The sequence below is a fragment of the Mastomys coucha genome, unplaced genomic scaffold, assembly GCF_008632895.1.
Source record: "Mastomys coucha isolate ucsf_1 unplaced genomic scaffold, UCSF_Mcou_1 pScaffold20, whole genome shotgun sequence".
Classification (NCBI taxonomy): domain Eukaryota; kingdom Metazoa; phylum Chordata; class Mammalia; order Rodentia; family Muridae; genus Mastomys; species Mastomys coucha.
In genome coordinates, this window is record NW_022196903.1 from 76,140,264 (window position 1) to 76,164,239 (window position 23,976).

At 43.9% G+C, this 23,976-nt stretch overlaps 1 protein-coding gene and 1 pseudogene across 1 annotated transcript; both read right to left on the reverse strand.

The window, feature by feature from the left end:
- Positions 1-8,262: 8,262 nt before the first annotated feature.
- Positions 8,263-9,290, reverse strand: LOC116099938 (crooked neck-like protein 1). The gene is given in 2 exon segments (XM_031384031.1): positions 8,263-9,116; positions 9,119-9,290. Coding segments are annotated over 2 exon segments (1,026 nt in total).
- A 5,491-nt stretch (positions 9,291-14,781) lies between these two features.
- LOC116099939 overlaps positions 14,782-23,976 on the reverse strand; it is an 11,319-nt pseudogene continuing 2,124 nt past the window's right edge.

The window sequence follows — 23,976 nt, forward strand, 5'->3', positions numbered from 1 at the left end:
AAAAAAAAAAAAAAAAAAAAAAAAAAAAAAAATCTACTTTCAATAAAGAAAAAGAAACCTCAAGGCCACCCAAGTAACACACCTCCTTCAGTAAGGCCACACTCCCTATTCTCAAGTGCGAACCAAGCCTTTAAACAGATGAGCCTAAGGGGACATTCTCATTCAAACTACTACAGTTGGTTTTTATTCAACATTCAGTAACTAGAGAAAAGAAGGAAAGGCAGCCTGAACCACTTTAGGAAGCACACATAGTATGCAAACTGTGTTTTTGGACATTTTAAAAAAAAAATCTCTATCTGCCATCATATGTCTATACAAGATTATGAATTCATATGAGTAAAATCAGAGGTATCATGGAAAATGGCAAGCATAATGAAGAAAAGCTTACATATTTAGCCTCTCGATCAAAGCAGAAATCCACACATACCTTACCCACAGCAACTAACTACTCAGTCTGGATCCCATAAGAGAAGAACACAAACAGTAACACACTGCTCTTGGGTACTCTAGCTCAGGTAGCCTGCTGCTCCTTTGCAGTGTATCCTGTACTGTCTCTTTAAATAAACTTTCTTGTTTCTTTGACATCTATGGCATTTTCTCAGTTCTTTGAAGGTCATGGGAACAGAAAGCAAAATTTATCCTAGTGGGTCACTAGTGGTGTGGTAATGAGTGACATTACCTTTTCCATGTCTTGATCCCTGGACCCATGGATCCAATTCAAAGCATATAACACCTACTGGGGAGTACCTTGCCCCAGCCCTTCAGGCTGCTACTACCTAATTGACATTGTAACTATGTCTTCAAAAGGCCATGCCATATTTCTATTAGGCCAGCTGCTTCAAGATGGTAGGGAACATGGTAAGAAAGGCCAGTGGATTTCATGATCCTGGGCCCACTCTCATATTTCTCAGACCGTGAAAGTGAGCCTCTGTCAAAAGTAGTACTATGTAGAATATAATGATAGTAGATAAGGCATTAGGTCCATATATGATGGTTTCGGCAGAAACATTATGTGCAAGAAATGAAAATCCATAACCAGAATAAGTATCTACTCCAGTAAAAACAAAGTGTTGTTCTTTCTACAGAAGAAATGATCTAATGTGGTCAATATGCCACCAGGTTGCTAGAGGATGGTGTCATGTCTAGGGCTCAGTGTTGGTCTCTGCTGTTGGCAAACCTGACACTCAGCAGCAGCTGTAGCCAGGCCAGCCTTGGCGAGTGGAAGTTAATGTTTTCAAGCCCAAGCATAACTTCTATCTATGCCACCAGAGACACTTCGTTCATGTGTCCATTGGGCAATGGCAGGAATAGCTGGGGAAAAGAGCTGACTGTCCATAGAGTGGGTTATCCTATCTACTTGATTACTGAATTTCTCAGCTGAAATCACCTTTTCATAGCCAGTTACATGGCACACAAATATCTTCACATCCTTTGCCCATTTAGAAAGATCTGTCCACATACTTCTTCCCCAGATGTCTTTCTCACCAGTTTTGCAGTCACGCTCTTTCCAAGTCCCTAACCATCCAGCAAACCAACTGTCTACAGCTCATGAATCAGTGAACAATCGCACTTCTGGCCATTTCTCCTTCGAAACAAAATGGATTACTTGTGCACTGCCCAAAGTTCTGCTCACTGGGAAGTTTCCCTTCACACATGTCTTTCAGCATTGTTCCATAAAGGGGTTATAAGACTGCAGCTATCCACTTCTGGGTGGATAACAGAACAAGCAGAATCATCAGTGGTCCTCTCATCCTCAGTCAGCCAATCATTGGGTATAATCCCATGAGGCAAAGGTGCATGCTTGGTAGCAAATAGCACTATAACAGGAATAGAAAATGTTAGACATTTGAGCCACTTCATGTAACTGGCTTGTGCCTTCAGGACTTGCTCAGGCTCTATCATGTATGTACCATTTCCATTTGGTACTGGATTGCTGCTATGCACATTCTACTTTATAAGTTAGTGAGTCAGATTCATGATGGGCAGCTCAGGTCGTATGGTGACTTGGTGGCCCACGGTCAAATATTCAGTTCCTACTAGGTCTGGACATGTCCATCTTTGTCATTGCTTGTTCTTGTGCTGGCCTAGAACTCTGATCATACACAATGTGAGTTCCACTTTGGCTTTCACTATGACTTAAGGAAGAACTCTCCCGCCAGTTTTAATGATAGACAAAATCCCAGTCTTGCTTTATCATCAGCTGGAGGATTACAAAGAGGATACCTCCACTGATTTATGGAAGGGACTGTTTTATAAGTATTATTTGTAACTTTTTACAGACCGACCAAACTTGCTTCCCACAAGCATTTTTGCACTCCCTCAGCCTCTTGCCATTGATCACTCTCATGCCACCTAATGGTGATGTAGGCGTGGAAGAGTTGTAGTAACTCAAATATGTCATTAGAAGGAGTAGAGATTCCTTCCCTAGGCCTGGGACTCTACAGGCAAATTCAACGGGCGTTGGTGAAAGAAAATGCAACTCAGCGGAAGTGGTGAGTTAGTTAAAGTTATGAAGAAGAGCTTGTGAAACTCTTGCCTTTCTGACAACTATAGTCACTGCCATTTTGAAATGCAAGCAGCTGTGTTTACCCTAGGAAACCCTCACAAGGTTTCACCTACTTTCATTCCTGTGGTAGTTTGAATGAAAATGGCCACCATCGGCTTATAGGGAAAGGAACTATTTGAAAGGATTTGTAGCCTTGGAGGAAGTGTGTCACCGGAAGTGGGCCAGTGTTACACTCTTCCTGCTGCCTGTCCATCCAGATGTAGAACTCTCAGCTATTTTCCCAGCACCTTGTCTGCCTGGATGCTGCCATGCTTCCCACCAGGATGACGATGGATTAAAAGTTGTGGTGGTCATGGTGTCTCTTCACAGCAACAGAAACACTAAGACACATTAGAAAGACACATAAGAAACACTAAAATACTCTCATGGAGTGGTGGATGGCCACCATTCATTTGAGACTACAGTCACATACTCCTGCCCTTCATCCCAGGAGGAACTAAAGGTGAAAGGTTAACTGAAGGCAAAACTCTCTGCATATTTTGTGATTTCTACCACCCATGCTAGGGTAGGAGTTGCCAGGGATGAAGACAATTTTGAATTACATCTATTCCTGTAAGTAAGCCCTCACCCATGTTTCTACAATAACTCCAACAACTCATTAGAACCCGAAGCTGAAATCAGATGGCATTTTTTCCTTTGGTCCATTGGTGCCCTAACTGGAATAAACAGATACTTTCTCATGTGTTGTTGGGGAAGGAATGTAACAAGCCTCTTCAAGGAAGATTTTCTCTTTATATCATTGAAGCAAAGCCACAGCTTCCATCTTAAATGGAATAAAGATAGTTTGTTCTGGAATCATTTTGAGTGAAATTCCATGGCCAAGGAATACAAATTTAGCTTATCTCTAATTCTATGTTCCAACAGGGACACAGTTTCATGAGGTTTTTAATAGTTTTACAGAACAAAAAGTCATACATCAAGGCAAGTTTAAAGTGCATTGGTGGGTACATCAGAGAGGCAGGTCCAGCAAGATAAGCCCAACCTTTATTATAGGCCCAAAACACTATATGGGCTTCTGGGTTGCTGGAAGCTATTAATCTACTAAGCTAGATGTTTTTATGTATTAGAGAGAAGACTTTAGTTCTGACACAGGAGATGAGCAATGAATGGTTGTTCCGGAGAGCTAGAACTAGATCAAGGTAGCCTTAGGACCTGCAACATTCAAATCTCTTCACAGTACTGAAATTCTAATCAGCCAATCACAGGCACTGTGGCACAGTTTCTTCTCAGGAGTTCTTGTTCACAATGTACTTAGCTGAGGTCTTCTTCCCTATCTGAGGAGTTCTTTAGATCATATGAACAAACCCAGATTAAATACTGTGGTGGTTTGAATAGATTTGGCATCCATAGACTCATGTGTTTGAATGCTTGGCCACAGGGAGGGGCCCTATTAGAAGGTGCAGCCTTGTTGAAGGAGATGTGGCTTTGTTAAGGGAAGTGTGTCACTGTGTAGATGGGCTTTGAAGTCTCCTATGCTCAGGCTCTGCTCAAGGTGGAACATAGCCTCCTCCTGGCTGCCTGAAAAAGAGAGTCTCCTTCTGGATGCCTTTGGATCCAGATGTAGAAGTCTAGGCTCCTCCAGCACCATGCCTGCCTGGACACTGCCATGCTTCCTGACATGGTGATAATGGACTAAACCTCTGAGATGATAAGTCTGCTCCAATTAAGTGTTTTCTTTTATAAGAGTTGCTTTAGTCATGGTTTCTCCTCAAAGCAATGAAACCCTAACCAAGACAGAAGCTGGTATAGGGACTAAAGTATTGCTATGGCAGGCTTGACCATGCTCTTGTTTGGAGGAATATGGATTTGGGAACTTTGGAAAGCAATGGGATGCGTTAAGTGGGTCTTAATGGGCTATCCTAGGAATGAAGCTCAGCACCATGGAAGACAATGGTGTTGAGGGTGATTTGAACTGTGAGAGCCTGACTCAAGAGGTTTCAGAGGAGAAAATAATTTTAGGATGTGGCCTAGAAACTGTTCTTGTGATATTTTGGTGAAGAATGTGGCTGTTTTTTACCCTTGTCTGAAGAGTCTGCCTGAGGCTAAAGTGAAGAGATTTAGATAACTCGAATTGACAAAGGAAATCTCAAAACAGCATAACTCTTTTTTTTTTTTTTTTTTTTTTTTTTTTTTTTTTTTTTTTGGTTTTTTCAAGACAGGGTTTCTCTGTGTAGCTCTGAAGACCAGGCTGTCCTTGAACTCAGAAATCCGCCTGCCTCTGCCTCCCAAGTGCTGGGATTAAAGGCATGCGCCACCACCGCCCGGCTGCATAACTCTTATGAAGAAACTTTTGATCAAACACAGCTAGCTTAGAAAGAAAAAATAGAAAATGTATGGTTCAAAGATTAAAGGGACACTAGGAAGTGGAATAGAGTAAATCCCATGTTCAAGGATATTAATTGCAATTAAAAGAATGGTAGCCTCAGGGCAAGATCCCACCTGGTTAGTAATTGTTTATGCATTTGCAGTTGAACAGGAACCGCTCTATTATGTTGTTATTATGGACAGCTTATTGTTTTCATTTGGACATAAAAGATATGACTGTGTGTCAAATTGACATGGGATAGATTATTATAGCTATTCTTTGTTGTCAACTTGACTCTATGTGGAATGAACTACAATCTAGAAATATGGAGGGCACAGAAGTAATTCAGACCTTGAAGCTGGAAGACACAGGCCTTTTTGATCAAGATTTTGAGGCAGAGTAGCCATGCTTATAAAGATCTTGTGAGCTGGGCTGGGGTGGTGCACACCTTTAGTCCCAGCACTTGGGAAGCAGAGGCAGGTGGATTTCTGAGTTCGAGGCCAGCCTGGTCAACAGAGTGAGTTCCAGGACAGCCAGGGCTACACAGAGAAACCCTGTCTCAAAAAAAAAAAAAAAAGAAAAAAGAAAAAGATCTTGTGAAATGAAATTAAAGAAAATGTTAGGTTCTGGTAAACATCTTTAATCCCAGCACTCAGGAGACAGAGGCAAGCCTGGTCTACAGAACAAGTTCCAGGTAAAGGAAATCTTAGATCTAGGTGGTGGTATACACCTTTAATCACAGCACTTGGGAGACAGGCATACAGATCTCTGAGTTCAAGGTCAATTTATAGAGCAAGTTACAGGACACCTGAGCTTAGGAAATAATTGAAAACAGAAAATTGGTGAAAATGTATTAAAACAAGGAGTCTATGTTGCAGCCCCAGCAAGCAGCAGAACTGGGCTGCTTGGGCCATGTAAAGAGTAACTTTAGAATCAAGAATAGGAGGGATTACTGGAACAAATGATGCTAGTTAACTGGAGCTAAGAAATTAGCGGTGATTAAGAAGAGAACAACATCACTGAGGAGAAATCTTCTGGGAAGTGTTTTCTGAGAGTTCAAAAAAGCTGTTTTCTAGAGACAGACATGTGCTGGCAGCAATACTCGGTAATGTGTAAGAATTACCCACATGGTACTGGTTTTGGAGGGGTGACAGGGTTATTGAGAACAGCTGATGCTTGTCACTGGGAGAGGCCAGCAAAGGTCATTTAACTGAGACTGGCTTACAGTTCAGAGGTTTAGTCCATTGTCATCATGTCAGGAAGTATGGTAGCACACAGGCAGACTGCTGGAGAAGGAGCTGAGAGTTCTACATTTGGACCAGTAGGTAGCAGGATAAGAGAGTGAGCCACTGGGCCTGGCTTGAATTTCTTTTTTCTTTTTTTTTTCTTTTTTGTTTTTTAAATATTTATTTATTTATTTATTTATTTATTTATTTATTTATTTATTTAATGTGCATTGGTATTTGAGGATGCCAGTTCCTCTAGAGAACTGGAGTTGCAAACAGTTGTGAGCTACCATGTGGTTGCTGGGAATTGAACTCAGGACCTCTGGAAGAGCAGCCAGTGATCTTAATCACTGAGCCATCTCTCCAGCCCCATCTTTTTTGGTTTTTTAAGACCGGGTTTCTCTGTTTAGCCCTGGCTGTCCTGGAACTCATACTGTAGACCAGGCTGGCCTCAAACTCAGAAGTCCACCTGCCTCTGCCTCCCAAGTGCTGGGATTAAAGTCGTGTGCCACCAAAGGCCACCACCCCCAGTGACACACTTCCTCCAACAAGGCCACACCTATTCCAAGAAGGCCAAACCTCCCAGTAGTACCACTCACTGTGAACCTATGGGAGCTATATTTCATTCAAAGCAAGGATCACAGCAGTTCTTGAAGTCTATTCTTCAAGGAGATCTCCCCAGATCAACAGACTACAGAGCAACATCAGAGCAGCAAGATCTTTTCAGCCAGCACTGCCAAGCACTTGGATGTAGTACCTAGTCCATAATTAAGAATTTTACCACCAGGCTGTGGTGTCGCACACCTTTAATCCCAGCACTTGGAAGGCAGAGAGAGGCAGGTGATTTCTGAGTTCGAGGCCAGCCTGGTCTACAGAGTTAGTTCCAGGTCAGCCAGGGCTACACAGAGAAACCCTGTATAGAAAAACAAAACAAAATTTAAAAAAAAAAAAAAAAGAGTCATAGGAAGGTTTTCCCCTGCAAGTTGAAGTTCCAGCCCTGGGTTTGAAAGCACTATTGTTTTCTGGTCAGTCTTTTGACTGTATTTTGTAGCCACATCCTCCAAAAAGATGCTCCCTCTTCTTTTTTGGCAAGTTTACTGGGCTTGAAGTACTTTTTATTGTCCAGCAGCAGGTTCTTGTCCTCCAGCAGTTGCTGCATCTGCAGAATCTCTGGTTTCAGGATGTCCACCTGGATCTCAGTGTCTAAGATCCACTTTGACTCTCTGACTCCAGGGCGATAAACTCATCCCCTCCTGCCCACCCTCTGGGTTAGGAAGAAGAGGAACAGTGTAAAGTTTTGTAATTTCAGAGAATAGTAAAGTTTAAGTTGTGAGGCCCTAAGAAAATGTTTTAGGGTTTAAGAAGTTGGGATTATTTTTTCCCTTTTTTTTTTTTTTGTTTCGTTTTTTGTTTTTTGAGAGAGGGTTTCTCTGTGTAACCCCGGCTGTCCTGGAACTCAATGTGTAGACAAGGCTGGCCTTGAACTCAGAAATTTGCCTGCCTCTGCCTCCCAAGTGATGGGATTAAAGTTGTGAGCCACCACTTCAATTAGAGGCTTTTTTTAATGTATTCTTTATTTACATTTCAAACACTATTCCTTTCCCAGTTACTGCCCTCCCAGAAAACCTCTAACCCATCCTCCCTCCCCCATGATTCTGTTTGGATGTTCCTCCACCCACCCCATTTCCACTTACCCTCCCTCAGTTTCCTATGCTGGGGCATCTATCAAGCCTTCATAAAACCAAGGACCTCTCCTACCATTGACTGGCAGGGAAGTAGATGCAGACAAGGATATGGAAAAAGAGGAACGCTCCTCCATGGCTGGGGGGATTGCAAGTGGGTGCAACCACTCTGGAAATCAGTTTGGTGGTTCCTCCAAAAATTAGCCATAGTACTACCCAAGGATGCAGCTATACAACTCCTGGGCATATACCCAGAAGATGCTCCAACATGTAATAAAGACACATGCTCCACTATGTTCGTAGCAGCTTTATTTATAATAGCCAGAAGCTGGCTACAACCCAGATGTCTCACCCAGAGTTAAACCCAAGAGCATTTTACAAACTAATTCAGAGATGCCAAACCACTTCTTAATGGGTAAACACATAAAGACATCCAGAAGTCAACGTTCTAAACTCTGAACTTAGAAAAAGCAATGACAACACTTAAAAAGTCGAGGCTTCACTCTCAAACCAAGCATCGTAGTTATGTGGGTTAGCCTTCACTTCTTCTTCATACTGGAATCTCCGTTTGCTCACGATGCTATCTTCTATACCCCTCCGGTCACCAAACTTCTTCTCAAAGATGGTATAGGTTTTGAAGAGTTCTTGGGCATCCTGTTTTGAAACCCTATCCAGGGCATATTTGTACATAACTCGTACCCTTTCCAATTCTCCCTGACTCTCCTCAAATTTAGCAAAGGCCACAAAGAGGCGTTCGTCCATATGTTCCTCCCTGAAAAACTCCATGGCTCTTTTTTTGTAGACTTTCCGCGCATGAGCAAAGGAACCATGCCCCTCCTCAAATTGGGCATACTTGATCCAGTTCTTTACAGCAGGGTGCGTGAGCACAAACCGTTCATAAATGGTGTGGGCCCGTTCCACCTCTCTGTATCTCAGCTCCAAGTTGATGTAGGAGTGCCAGGCCTGCTCCTCGGGCTGCCATTCCATCCAGCGCTCAAACACCTGATGAGCACCAGCAACATTGCCCAACATCTCCTCCATGTATGTGTGCTTGGACCACAACTGGTTGACTCTTGGCAGAGTTGTTATGGCACGGTCCCAGATGTTTCGGGCGTGGTTGACCTGGCGGTTCTTCAGTTCCATCTCTACATATTTCAACCAGAGTATAAGATTCCGGTGGTCTACATCTAAAGCACGCTCGTATATGGATCGAGTCCTTTGAATTTCCTGAAGACTTTCCTCCCATTGCGCGTATTTGATCCAGTTGCTAATCACCGTCCTATTTTTTCTCAAGTTGTCTTCAAAAGTCTTCCTTTTCCGGAGTTTGTAATCCTGTACTCTTCGTCTGTGATCTTCTGCTGAGGTAAAGGCGGGAGGAGCTCGAGTTCTCTCTCTTTGGCCTCTCTCAAGAGCTGCTCTGCAGTTATCTGCACCTCGGCCGGAGCTTTGTTCTTCACCTTGGCCACTCTAGGAAGGCGCTGTTTCCCAGCCTGAGCAATGGAGGCCTCCATGACTGCAGCCGCGGGGCAGGCGGGCACCGGAGACCCTGGCCCACAACCGGACTTCAGAAACGCACTTCGAGAACCGGCCCCTACCAAAGAGATGCCCCACGACAAACTAGATCCCCTAAGGACATGCAAGTTCAGAGTCAGCCAATGCAGTTCTGACAAGCTAGGGATCTAGCTCTGGGAAAGCAGGACTCTTACCACAGTCAGAAGCTCCAGACTTCAAAGTTCCTTTGGTGGCCTTCCAAGGACAGACTTAACGTACTTCTCGTCGTGTCCAAAACTGCCTGTCCGATCTGTAGACGGCCAGGCTTCTTGTATTAGTTGGGGTTCTCAGAGTCTTCGCTGGACTGAGGGAATCGATTGTGATGACTTACGGTCTGCAGTCCCAACTCTCCAAGGATGGTCAGTTGGAAAGAGGAAGTCCAAGGATCTAGTAGTTGCTCAGTCACACCAGGGGGTCCCAACTGAACTAGTTGTTTCAGCTGGCTTTCGGTAGAAGTCCTTAACAACGCGAGTGCTGGTAAGTAAATGCAAGCAGGTGTGAGGAGTGAATCTTCCTTCTTCCTGCAGCAGGGTCTTTATGTAGTCTCCAACAGAAGGTGTGGCCCAGATTAAAGGTGTGGCCCACCCACCTCGCCTGGATCTGGGACTTGTTTTGGCCCTGGCTGACCTGGAATCAGAGATCTCCTTGCCTTAGTCTCCTGACGTTGTTGAAATACAACAAATATTTTCTATAAATACCACATAGAAAAATGTGCAAATCATAATACTTTACAGAAAGTTCAAAGCCACAATCAAATATTTATAAGTGTACAGTTACACACATTTGGATCTGGAGAATGAGCGTCTCCAATCATCTGTCCCATGTGGTTGTCTAAACATTTAAACTACAGATAACATCTTCAGAACTTAAGTTTTCAACTGATTCAAATGAAATCAAGACACAAAAATTAGTTTGTAGTCCAATGCCATGTGAAAGACAACAAAACCCTTGAAATCAACAAGAATTGGACAGGTTCCCCCACCTCCCAACCCCCATAGAACTCTTCCCTCCCTTTTTTTAATTAGATATTTTCTAATATAGCTATCTCCTGAGTGGCTCTGACAGTACCTGACTAATACAGATGTAGAGGTTCACAGCCATCCATTGAACTGAGTACAGGGTCCCCAGTGAAGGAATTAGAGAAAGGACCAATAGAGCTGAGGGGTTTGCAGTCCCTTAGGACGAACAACAATATTAACTAACTAGTACCCTCAGAGCTCCCAGGGTCTCAACCACCAACCAAGGACTGCTCATGGAGGGGTCTGATTGTTCTGGCAGCATGTGTATAGTAGAGGATTGCAAATTCGATCATCAATAGGAGGAGAGGACCTCGGCCCTGTGAAGGTTCTTCCCTCCCTTTTAGCTGTGGTAAGGCCAGAAGTCCACCTGGTGTGGGGTTTGGAGCAGGGGAGTCTTCCTGTTACACACACACACACACACACACACACACACACTGAACAAAGATCTGACAGCGCATTATACTCCACACATTTCAATGGGTCTGTAGCAAAGCGTTTCTGGCAAATTGTCATTAACCTCCTGAGTCCATGAATGTATATTTCCACATAATTTCCACATATGAGAGCCACATATTTGAACCTACTTTTCTCCACCCAAACTCAGAATGGCTAAAGTCACAGCCCTGGAGAATACATATTCCCTTTGCAAACAAAACAAGCTCATAAACAAAAAATAAGCAAATGAAACCCCAGCCCACACAGATCAATTTCAGAAGTACAGATGTCACAGATGTCATATACTTCCCTCTTTATGTGGAATGTTAACACCAGAGAGGAGGACAACATAAACGACTTACCTTGCTGTGTGACCTAACACTGAATGAAGTACAAGGGACCTGGGCATTTCCAATAGTGTTTACAAGGAAGGCCTTCATAACAAAACTGCACTCACAGTAGGGATTGCTGCACATCTCATAACAGTTTCCTCTTTGTCAAATCTCCCGAAGTTCTCCCTGACTTAATCCAAAGGAAAGACTTCAGCTGCAGTGCAAGGGACATTGATTCAAATCAAGACAGCCACCATCCTGCAAGAGACTGGCAGAGGCAACCATAGCTATGCATGCCTTGGACCTTAAGGAACCAAAAATGGCTTTCACTGTTTCTCAAGAGGGGCCAGCTAAGCAACTGTGAATCTGAACCACCTACAGCAGCCTCCAGGCCCTGTCCTCTGCACTACTAAACTTGGACCTGGCTGAAAGTAAAGACGGGGAAAAAAACCTAACAATGATTCTATCATTTATCATTATTGCTGCTAATGCAATTGTTATTGTTGTTACATAAATACATACTATCCAATCTTAGCCACAAAGCCCCATAAAGGCCCTTGGTCTACACTGTAATAAGCATTGATAATGATCTCTTATCATCCAGTAGAGGGCGGGTTCAGCCTCTCACTTCAAGAATATCCACATGAGGTCTGGATTCTTTTGTTTGTTTGTTTGTTTGTTTTGTTTTGTTTTGTTTTAGAGACAGTGTTTTTCTGTGTAGCCTTGGCTGTCCTGGTACTCACTCTGTAGACCAGGCTGGCCTCGAACTCAGAAATCTGCCTGCCTCTGCCTCCCAAGTGCTGGGATTAAAGGCATGCACCACCACCGCTCGGCCGGAGGTCTGGATTCTTATCATCACTGTCAGATAAGGAAGCCATAGCTCAGTGAGATGGACCTACTTGCCCAAAGCTGTAATTAGAGCGTGGCCCTGAGAAGCTGTCAGTCACGATTATGCCCACCCACTCTTTCTTCTCTGAGGCCACACCCAACTTGTCTGGTAACAACCCATCTGCACACTTCATTGAATTAGTCATGACCTTTCTACCTGCGCCACCTAGTGGTCATGGTGATCAATGCTCTACTCTGAAAGACCAAGAGCAAGTCCTCATCTTGTGAGGTGAGTGAGGACTCAGTGGGGCCCAGGGAAGCCTGGAACTCTCAGGCATCCAGTCATGAGGCTGTGGCTATCAGCTGACTCCACGGTCCACTTCCTCATCCTGTCCTCGATTTGCTGGTGTTCTGAACTCATGCAGGCGTAATAGCCATCTTTGCTTTCAAAGTTTAGCTCCTATTAATTCTGTCTGTTGAGAAAGGTGATAAACATACTTTGCTTACAAAAAAAAAATGCTGAAAATAGGACAAATAACACCTTTTTGTTTTTTAACATATTTATTTATTTATTTATTTATTTATTTATTTATTTATTTTTACACTTCAGATTTTATTATTCCCTGCCCGGTCTTCATCCCACACCTCCTCTCCATCCCTCTATGTAAACAAGATGTCCCCACCCACCTCCCTGGCCCCACCAGCCCTTTATCTGCCTGGAGTCTCCAATCTCTTGAGGGTTAGGTGCATCTTCCCTGACTAAAGTAGACACAGCAGTTCTCTGCTGTATATGTGTTGGGGGCCTCATATCAGCTGGTGTATGCTGCCTGGTTGATGTTCCAGTGTATGAGAGATCTCGGTGGTCCAAGTTAATGGAGGTTGCTCGTCCTCCAACAGGGTCAGTGCCCTTGAAAGGCTGGAGAATCTTAGAATTTAAAATGAGGGCATTTAATACAAATGTATGGTGTATAACCTTTACCTAAAAGGACATGGAGGGCCACTGTAGCCAGCCAGAAATATAAAATAGCCAGTTCCAGGAACTCAGAGCCTCCTGTCCCTCCTGAATGATCCACAATGACGGCGGAACTAAGAATGAAGGTCTAGTGGTTTATGAGACTCTCCACCCTGTCGACCAGTAGATGAAGATTACATTCCTAGAATGAATGTGTTCCCCTCCCTAACTGAATACCTTGGGTCGGGTCCCTCTGAAAGTTTCCACTGTTTATGTTCTATTTCCTTGGTAACCCTCTCTCCGCCCCCAGCTTCTGGATTTTCTCTTAAATACCCCACACTTCTTGTGTTCGGTGTCGAACTCTGGCCAGCATGGTGACGAGATTGACCCCGGTACCAGCCTATCCCCAATAAACCTCATGTGATTGCAGCAAGTTCGGTCTCTCGTGAGTCATTGGGTGGTCGCATCATCCCGAGACTTGAGTAAGGATCTCCCCAGTTCTGGGGGTCTTTCACCCTCCTTAACTTCTTCCAGCTTCCCCCTAATTCAACCACAAAGGTCAGCAGGTTCTGTCCATTGGTTGGGTGCAAATCTCTGCATCTGACTCTTTCAGCTGCTTGTTGACGCTTCAGGAGGGCAGTCACAGTAGGTCCATTTTTATGAAACCTCTATGGCCTCTGCTATGGTGTCAGGCCTTGGAGACTGCCTTTGAGCTGGGTCCCATTTTGGGCCCACCCCTGCACATTCTTTTCCTCAGGCTCCTCTCCATTTCCACTTACTTTCTGTGTCTGAGTACACTGTTGCTTGTTGGGTTCCTCCCTTCTGCCTCAGCAGCAAGACATCGGAGCATGCCACTGGAGACTCAGGAGACTCAACTCACGCCTGCTGTGCCTGAAACAAAGGCTCACTACTCTGAGTTCTGCCTTAGAGGATTCCAGAGGAAACTATGACTGCTGGCTGGCACGTATACAGCCTGAGGACATCTGTTGTTGACCTCCTCCCCCACTGTGGACTGCACCTCCAGCCACTCCCCAGAGTCGAGACCTGCGGGACGCCCTGAGTCTCCACCTTCAGCCCAGCAGCTGGCTTCCCTTTGACTTCCTAGGCTTCCCTTTGACTTCCTCCTTGACTTTGTTCGGACTCTTCCTGACTCCTCCCGAATTCCTTATGTTATTCAAATGTCATTGTAACCTAGAGATTCAGTTTTGCTTTCTTGTATATAAATGCTGAACCCCCAAAGTAAAGGCGAGCCTTGATTGGAAACCCACAACTTGGCTTTGTGTCCTTTTGTTCTCGAACTCTGTGTTTCAGGTCTCCTTTCTCCCTTCAGTCTGTGGGACAGTTTCAGTTGCTGTCCTCAGACACACCAGAAGAGGACATCAGACCCAATTACAGATGGTGGTGAGCCACCACGTAGTTACTGGAAATTAAACTCAGAATGTCTGGAAGGGAACTCAGTGCTCCTGACTGCCATGCCATCTCTCCAGCCCCACAGTAACATTACACTGGACTGCAAGACAGCAAATAGTCCAAGAACATGTAAACACTGCAAAGGAGCACTCAATGGTCACACACTTTGATGAAATACAAAAAACATTTTCTATAAATACCATATAGGAAAATGTGCAAATCACAATAATTTACAGGACATTCAAAGCCACCCTCAGATATTTTTAAGTATCCAAAGACACATTGGGATCTAGAAAGTGGTCATTTTCAAACCCTGTTCCTGGGTGGTAGTTGTCTACCCATTTAAACTATACATGACAGTTTTAGAACTTAGTCCAGATTCAAATGAAATCATAAGATAATTTGGAGTCCAATACCATGTGAAAGCCAACAGAACTCTTGAAGTCAACAAGAATTGCAAGAGGTAATTCCCTCCTATGCAGCTGTGGTAAGTCCAGAGGTCCAGGTGCTGCAGGCTGAGGCTTCTTAATACAGACCATACATGGATCTTACAGTGCATTATACTCCACACATTTCCATAGGTCTGTGGCAAAGTGCTTCTGGCAAATTGTCATTAACCTCTTGAGTCCATGAATGAATTTCCGTTGGGTTTCGTCATTGAAGACATGTGCGACAAGGTTGGAAAAGATCTTCTCCCTGCCAGTTCTGGCATGGATACCAACCAGAGTGACACCAATAGGCCAGGGAGCATTTCTAATGGCCATCTGAAGGAAAGCATCATTTGCTTTCATGTACTCTCGCTGCAACAGGAATTAACAAGAGCTCTTCTGGACCCTTTAATATCAGCAGGAAGATTCCTTGGCTGGAGCTTTCTGAAGAGCGGTCTGAGGCAGGACTCAGTCTGCTTGTGGGTAGCACTGTTCAGTTTGCCCTGCCCGCTGAGCTTCACATAGTCCTCTCTGCCATTCAGTTCTTTAGCCCAAACACCTAGAAGAAACTTGAGGACCTTGGTGATGATGTCCATGTCCTTAGGGTCCTCACCTGTCCCTAAGGACTCCCCCATGCCTCTAATGATTCAGTCGTGGTGTTTTCCTCATGAACTTTCTGGTCATTCTGTGTGTTCTCCTCTCCAGCTTCCTGCACCCACAATTTCACTCAAGCACTGCTGGTCAATCTTGTCCAAAGCTGCTTTCAGATCATGCCTTAAGCTCTTGTTCATTTCCTGGGTCAGAATCTCTAGTTTCTTAAGCGTTGGAAAGCATCATAATTGGTTTCCCCAAACAGTCTAACTGGTTCTCCTCTTTCTCTCAGTCTTCTAATGACCTCTGGCCTACAAAGAGTCATAGGGCTGGGCAGTGGTAGTGCACGCTTTTAATCCCAGCACTTGGGAGGAGAGGCAGGTGATTTCTTAGTTTGAGACCAGTCTGGTATACAGAGTGAGTTCCAGGACAGCCAGGGCTACACAGGGAAACCTTGTCTCAGAAAAAAAAAAAAAAGAAAGTGATATATTTGGGTCTTCTGGTCAAAGCACAAGTGCTTACATAGTCTCCATTACCATAGCAATAGAAACATAAATTTCTTTGTGTTTAACATTTATAAGTGCTGGGCACCAGTGAATCCCTGCCTACCTGCCCACCTGCCCCCAGCTACTGAGATTCAAGGGGTTGAAGACTGATGTACAAGCTCTTGCTGATGCAATGAGTGGAGATTTCATTCTATTTTTACATTTAAAATTTTAAAGTGTGTGTGTGTGTCTCAGAGAAAGACTTGTGAGAATAACTTCACCCCTTCCATGGTGGGCTCCAGGGATCAAACTCTGATTATCAATCAGGCTTGCATATCGAGCTCTTCTACCCACTGAACTATTTTGTCAATTTATTACATTTTTAAAATTTTTTTATTATTTTAAATTATGTGTTATGTATATGTATCTGGGAGGGGAGTTTGTAAGACACATTGTCTAACACATTAGAGTTGTAAGACAGCATTGGATTCCCCCACTGGAGCTGGAGCCATCAGTGGTAGTAAATGTTGTGGGTGCTGAAAAATGAATCAGGGTTCTCCAGAAGAGCAGTACATGCTCTGAACCACAGAGCCATCTCTCCAGCCCCACTTAATACATTTGAAGACATTATGTTTTCAGAAATGTAGAGCTTGGAAAAATCCAAGCACAAACCTGTAATCCCAACATCTAAGACCCAGGATCAGTCTCAGCTACATAGAAAGGTCAAGCCAATCTGGTGCTGAGACCTTGTCTTTAGAAATATGTGAACAGAGACCATGTGCAGGCTTTATTTTTCAAAACCTACTTTAATAAGTGTTGTTGAGGTTTGGTCTTGCTGTCTATTATAATACTAAGTGTGGGCCCCCAAGACCTGAAGTCTGCATATAGACCCAAGTGATGCTATGTGACCCTGCCCCCAAATTATTTCTGATTGGTAAATAAAAATGCTAACAGCTAATAGCTGGGCAGAAGAGACATAAGTGGTGTCTTAGTTAGGATTTCATTGCTATGAACAGACACTATGACCAAGGCAACTCTTATAAGGACAACATTTAACTGGGGCTGACTTACAGTTTCAGAGGTTCAGTCCATCATCATCAAGGTGGGAGCATGGCAGAATCCAGGTAGGCATAGCACAGGAGGAGCTGAGAGTTCTACATCTTCATCTGAAGGCCGCTGGCAGAAGACTGGCTTCCAGGCAGCTAGGATGAAGGTCTTAAAGCCCACAACCACAGTGACACACCTACTCCAACAAGGCCATACCTCCAAATAGTGCCACTCCCTTGGCCAAGCATATTCAAACCATCACAGCATGTCTTTAATCCAGGAACTGAATGATTAAAGGCAGGACAGAAACCCTGGATTGGGATTAAAAATAACTACAACAAAGTGTACTTAAATGCTTTAACCTCCCTTCTAGCCCACCATTCACCAGAGATAGTAGAAAGGAAAAGTTAATAGGGCAAAGGAGGATTCAGGCCTCTTTAGAAATAGTTCTTTGTAATGAATCAATTTGTATTATCAGGATATCAGCAGTTCAGTTCACGTGAATCAGCAGCAGTAGCCCCCAATCTACTCACAAACACTACTCATGAATCAGCAACAGCAGTTCTATCCAGAAGAAACTGGAAGGCTCTGTCAATCAGCCTGAGTCAGTAGAAGCAGCAGGAAGCCACAAGAATGCCACCCAAAGTTCTTGGGTGCATTTCTCTCTATGAAGTCACAACAAATAATAACCAGCAAAGAGTGGCAAGGCGAACCAATACCACACAGCAGTGTCCACTATCTGTTGGGTTATATTCATACTCTCTCCAAACATCACGTCTTTTCTCAAGCATCCATTCTAGCAAAACATCTCATGCCCTTTTTCGAGGCAGCTTCCAGAAAACACCTTATGCCTGTTCTCAGCAAAACATCCTCTCATGTGTCTACTTCAGCAGAAACATCCTCTCTTAAGACAGCTCCAGAAAAACATCACATGACACAGCTGAGTCTCCAAAGAAACCAAAAATTTCTACTTCAACCCTGGAATCTTTGGATACAGAAAACTGAGTGGCTTGTTTTATTTAGTCATTTTCTCACAGTATTAAAGATCCATTCCCTGCAGTCATTTCTCACCATTGTGGTGTGTATGTGTGTGTGTGTATGTACATGTTTGTGTGGATATGGATTTAGTGTGTGTGTGATGATCATAAAATATGGAAGATGTACAAACTTACACATGACACTGTTGCCCAATTGTTTTTATTATTTCATGAGGATAGGAGAGAGTTGAGAGAGGCTAGAATTTTAAATTTTTCTCTTCAGATCTAAACATTGTCTCTCGATTACAGTAAGTGCATACCATTTTATAATCTTAAAAATGATAAGATTAACCTGAAAAGAAAAAAAATTTTTTTCATTATACGACTTCAGAGAAAGACAAGATGATATATAAAGAGTGATGGGTGTAGCAACAAGGCTTAGTGAATAAAGGCACATGTCACCAGGCCTGAGGGCCTGAGTTTGAGCCCCAGAACCCACATGGTAGAAGGAGAGAACTGGCTCTCAAGGTTGTCACACCTCCACACCTGCACTGGGCATGTGCCTCCCTTCATATACAAATAATATACAAATGTGATGGAGAGTGACAGGGGTCACTTGGCCTTTGTGTACCAGAAGATATACCCAGTAAGTAAATGTGCCCACACAGATCAGAGACCATTAAGACAAACACACCCAGCGCCCTTCCTTCCCGACCACACTAATATGCTGGGGGATGCTGATATGTCATAATGTTACTCCAGGAGCAGACATGGCAGCTGACCTTGCCCCAAGTCAATGAGGAGATAATTACCTCAGCAGGCAGCAGTCTGTGAAAATTCCGCTGGCTTAAGGGCCTTGAGAACAGAACATCTTAGAGGCAAATTATTTCAAGTCCTTTTTAAGATGCTTCTTGATTTTTCAAGTCAGAGCCTACAGCACTGAATGGATTAGCCGCTGTGTGGAGAGATGAATATTCATGTGTGGTAGAAACATTGTGATTAATATGAATATTGAAATGAGAATTCCATGGACATTAATCTTACTGTAATCTCCTCCCTTAAGATCTCATTAATAATTCTCATAATTCTTAAGAAGATAATATTTGCTAGGTGGTTATGGTGTACACCTTTAATCCCAGCACTCAGGAGGCAGAGGCAGGAAGACCTCTGTGAGTTGAGGGTAGTCTCATCTACAGATCAAGTTCCAGAGCAACTAGGGCTACACAGAGAAACCCTGTCTCAGGAGGAAAAAGAAGATATTACTTCCCTTCTTTAGGGAATGGAGAGATAGCTCAGTAGTTAACAGTAATTGCTGCTCTTACAAGAGGACCTGGATTTGGACCTCAGCACCCACTGTTGGTTAACAACCATGGGCACTGGGCATACATGTGGTACATATATTTACATGCAGGCAAAACACTCATACACATAAAAATAAAATTTAAAAATCCCTTTATAGATGTTCCCATGAAAGTATTGAATGAGTTACTAAAAATAACCAAAGTTCTAATGAAAAATGGTCCCAAGGCTAGTGGAAGCTCAGTTGACAAAGTGTGTGTTGTGGAATCAGAAGGAGCCAAGCCTCATGCCCAGAACCCATGTAAAGAAAAGCTGGCTGGGCTCTGCTTGACCTATGCTCCCATGTCCCCTGTGGCAACTGCCTTGATTCTTGCTCTGCTGGTTTCCTTCCCAGCTTGCATCTCAGGATGGCTTGCCCATTGCCCTGCATTTTATGTGCACGTGTGTGGATGCACACACACTTGTAATCCCAGACCTAGGAAGACAGAGACAGTGGAAGCCCAGGACTCATTGACCAGCTAGCCTACCAGTGAGCTCCAGGCCAGGGAGAGCCTCTGTCAAAAAAAAAAAAAAAAAAAGGTAGACATTCCCTGAGGAATAATACCCAAGGTTGTCCTCTACATAGATGTGCCCACATGTGCAATCACACATACATAGGCACCTGCAATCACCACACCAACATACACACACACACACACATGTATGCGCACAATACACCCACAAAAATCATGGCTTTGGTTATTGTGCAGCATAGTTACCACCTGTCCTCACTAGTTTTATGTCAACACATCATATGCTGGTGTCCCCTGGGAAGAGGTGTACAGATTAAGAAAGTACCTCTGTAAGATCTGCCTGAAGGCAAATCTATAGTGCATTTTCTTTTTTTGATAAAACTTTTTAATTTTTACGTATTTTATGTATGAGTGCTCTGTTTGCATGCATGCATGCCTGTGTGCTGGACGAGGACATCAGACCCCATCACAGATGGTCCTGAGCCACCATGTGGTTGCTGGGAACAGAAAACAGGACCTCTGAAAGAACAGACAGTGCTCTTAATGCCTGAGCCATCTCTCTAGGCCTGAAGATTCTGAAGTATATTTTTTTAATTACTGATTGATGTGGAAAGGTCCATTCTATTGCGGTGGTGTCACCCCTAGATAGGTGGTCCTAGGTGCTGTAAGAAAGAAAGCCAGGAGAGAGAAAGCTGGTAAGCAGTGTTCTCCCATTCCCTTTGCTTCTGCTCCTGCCTCCGGGTTCCTGCCTCCGGGTTCCTGCCTCCGGGTTCCTGCCTCCGGGTTCCTGCTCTGACTTCTTCCATAATAGACTGAGATGTAGAAGTGGACACTGAAACAAACCCTTTCCTCCCCAAGTGGTTTTTGGTCATGGTGTTTTGTCACAGCAGTAGTAACCTAAGATACTTCTATCAATGATAATTGTCTGTTCTTAGAATACAAAGTCAAGTCCAGACCAAAACCCAAGTTTCTTACAAGCAGAAGGACTCTGAAGATCCTAGTATCATATGAAGAAAGGATCTCTGAGGCTGTGGAGGCTGCCACTCTCATAACTGCATGGATTCTGCTCGTGAATATATATGGTCACTGAGAAGAGCTGGAGAAATGAGGGCCCTTTAGAGGTAAGAGGATAAAGAGGGTCCATTCTCTCCTTTGCCTTATGGGTCCTGGGCATGAAGCTCAGGTCTTCAGGATCTGTAGCAAGTACCTTTACCTACCAAGGCATCTCCCAGGCCCCCAACTCTTTCCTGACAGCCATTTCAAGCACTTCAGTTATGGCTCCTGGCCTGTGTCTCACCACTACTGCTCATCCCACTGCAATAGACTTTTGTGACTTCATCATCTCTTCCCCCGCGGCCAATGCCAAAGTTCTTTCTCCACCTGTTTTCCCTCCAAGCTTACATCCCTGATGACCTAGTGTGTGTGAGTGCATATGCACATGAGGGCCCAGCCTATGGGTGGTACCCCAGGCTGATGATGGTCCTGGGTGCTGTAAGAAAGCAGGCTGAGCAGAACAGCAAAGAGCAAGCCAGGAAAGCTGTTCCTCCATTACCTTCGTTTCACTTCACACGTGTGTGTTGTTCTTCAGGAGCCATTCAGCTTGATTTTTGAGACAGGATCTCTCGCTGGACCCTCAAGCTTGTTGATGAGGCTTAGCTGGCTGGCCAATAAGCCTCAGGCACCTAGCTGTCCCTGTCTCCCCAGAGCTGAGATTACAAGGATGTGCCACCACATCTGGGTTTTTATGTGGGTGCTGGGGCTGAGGCCCAGGCTTGTACTCGGGTCCTTGTCTTGTACCGCTGACTAAGCCATCTCCAGAACCCCTCTCCTGCTTTTTCTTTTTAAGATATCTAGATTTTAATAAGTAAAACCAAACATTAATCATACTGGTGGATAGGACTTGAATAAGGAAGTCATTTTGTTTACTTTCCTTTTGTCATAGCTTTCTCCCAGCCAAGTGACTTTTAATTCTTTTCATTTTCAGAAGTCATAGCAGACCCCAGGATCCTAGGTTGCTTGGAAGAGGCTTTGGATGTCTCACTTGGGTCTTCCCCCAAACAGGAAGTTCCTTGAAGCTGGAATGATGCCCTGGATTTGGTCCTGTCTGGCTTCCAAGAGAACCTAACAGATGGTATCAAAGTTGCTTAATAGATGCCTACTGGTTGCTCAGTTGGTTGAATGGTTGATTAACTTAGAATTCAATTATTTCATAGTTACTAAACATTCAGACTAAGAACTTGAGCACAGCATTTACATACTATATCTGGATAGATGATTTGGGTCATGGCTGAGTTATCTTGTAAAATGTCCCATATCCAGCATAAATTTACATTTGTATAAAAACATTCCGAGGGCTGCCTAGATGGCTCAGTGTAAGAGTGCTTGCTTGTCCTTGGTGGAAAGCTTCTACATCAAGAAGTTTCTGATCACCTATAATTCCAATGCTGGAGGATCTGATACCCTCTTCTGGCCTCAGTGAGCACCTGCACACACATGTGCTTATGTGCATGCTCATGTGCGCACACACATGTACACACACACAAACACACAGAGAAATAAAATAAATCTAAAAATTACTCTTCACTATTATCTCTATTGTTTTTAAAACTTAACTGAAGCATGGATGCATATAGCAAAGTATATAATTCTGTTTGTATGTATTTATAGAATGCATCAATAAGTGACCACAGCCCATATCACCAACACACACGTCAAGAAGCCTGCCGTCTAGCCTCTCCTTCCACATAGCCTCCACCCTTACACTAATAGCCAAGACTTTGACTTAACATATAGGGAATAACAGACTGTGTGTCCTTGGGGAAACACAAGTACTTTTGTCACTTGTAGTTCCTATATCCTTCCTACTTAGCTCCCCATCCTCTTCTCAATAACAATCCACACCTCACTTGATCTTGTATCTCCCAAGGGCCCAGAACAGCCCCTGGCTTCTGCAGCTTCTTGTATTTTCACTAAAGAATTGAACAAACGAAATCACACAACTAGCCAGACCTTTCCCCTTCAGACATTCTTACTCTAACTCAGCAACTCTATCTTTTATTTCTGTAAAAAATTGTGTAACAGCAGTCTTTTTTTTTTTTCCGGGTTTTTCTGTATAGCCCTGGCTGTCCTGGAACTCACTCTGTAGACCAGGCTGGCCTCGAACTCAGAAATCCGCCTGCCTCTGCCTCCCAAGTGCTGGGATTAAAGGCGTGTGCCACCACCGCCCAGCTTGTAACAGCAGTCTTATCTGATCCATACAAGAATCCTTGGAGCAATGATTCCCAACCTTCTTAGTGCTGTGACCCTTTAATACAGTTCCTCATGTTGTGGTGACCCCCAAGCACAGAATTATTTTGTTGCTACTTCATAACTATAATTTTGCTACTGTTATGAATTGTAATGTAAATATTTGATGAGCAGGATATCTGATATACAAAGGGGTTGTGACCCACAGATTGAGAACCACCACCTTAGAGACTCTAGAGGGTCCACCCTCAAAGTAGTCAGACCAGAAGGGACACTACACAAATCCAACTAGAACGGTATGACAGAAGTCTGGACTGGGGCTTTACTGTCATATATATATGGGGAGAGAGAGAGAGAGAGAGAGAGAGAGAGAGAGAGAGAGATTTTTTGGTTTTTTGAAACAGGGTTTCTCTGTGTAGCCCTGACTGTCTTGGAACTCACACTGTAAACCAGGCTGGCCTTGAACTCAGAAATCTGCCTGCCTCTGCCTCCCAAGTGCTAGGATTAAAGGCGTGTAGCACCACTGCCCGGCTGATGTGTAGCTTTTATGTGTGGGTTTTCTGTTCATACAAACTGAAGTCCTAATGCGTATACAGCAAGTATTTGACCCACTGAGCCATCAACCTAATAGAGGGAAAGTGATGGGGACTGAATTTATAGTGCATCTGAGGCCCCCCAAGACAAAGTTCTGGAATTTGGAAGTGAAGTTGGGGCTATAGACATGAACTCTCGAACCACCACATGTGACCAGAGGCTGCATGCCGGTGTGCAAATGAGGGCTGGAGAAAGTTAGGTGGGAGAGAGAGCCATCACAGTAGCCTCTGCTCTCAAGTACAGATGACCATCCTGTAAGGACAGAGTCCCCACTCCCAGGGCGGCAGAAAACTGCCTCTTGTGTTGGCTTTTATAGGTCCTATGACACAGAATAATTTAGTTTCTTCAAATCTTAAACTGATGAAATCAGGTTGTTTTAATTACTGATTTGCCTGTTACTCCAGGCAAAGTCTCACTGGTAGCCATGCAGAAACAACTATTCTAAGTACTCAAATATGCACAAGACACATTGCTGAAATTAAAGATTCAGC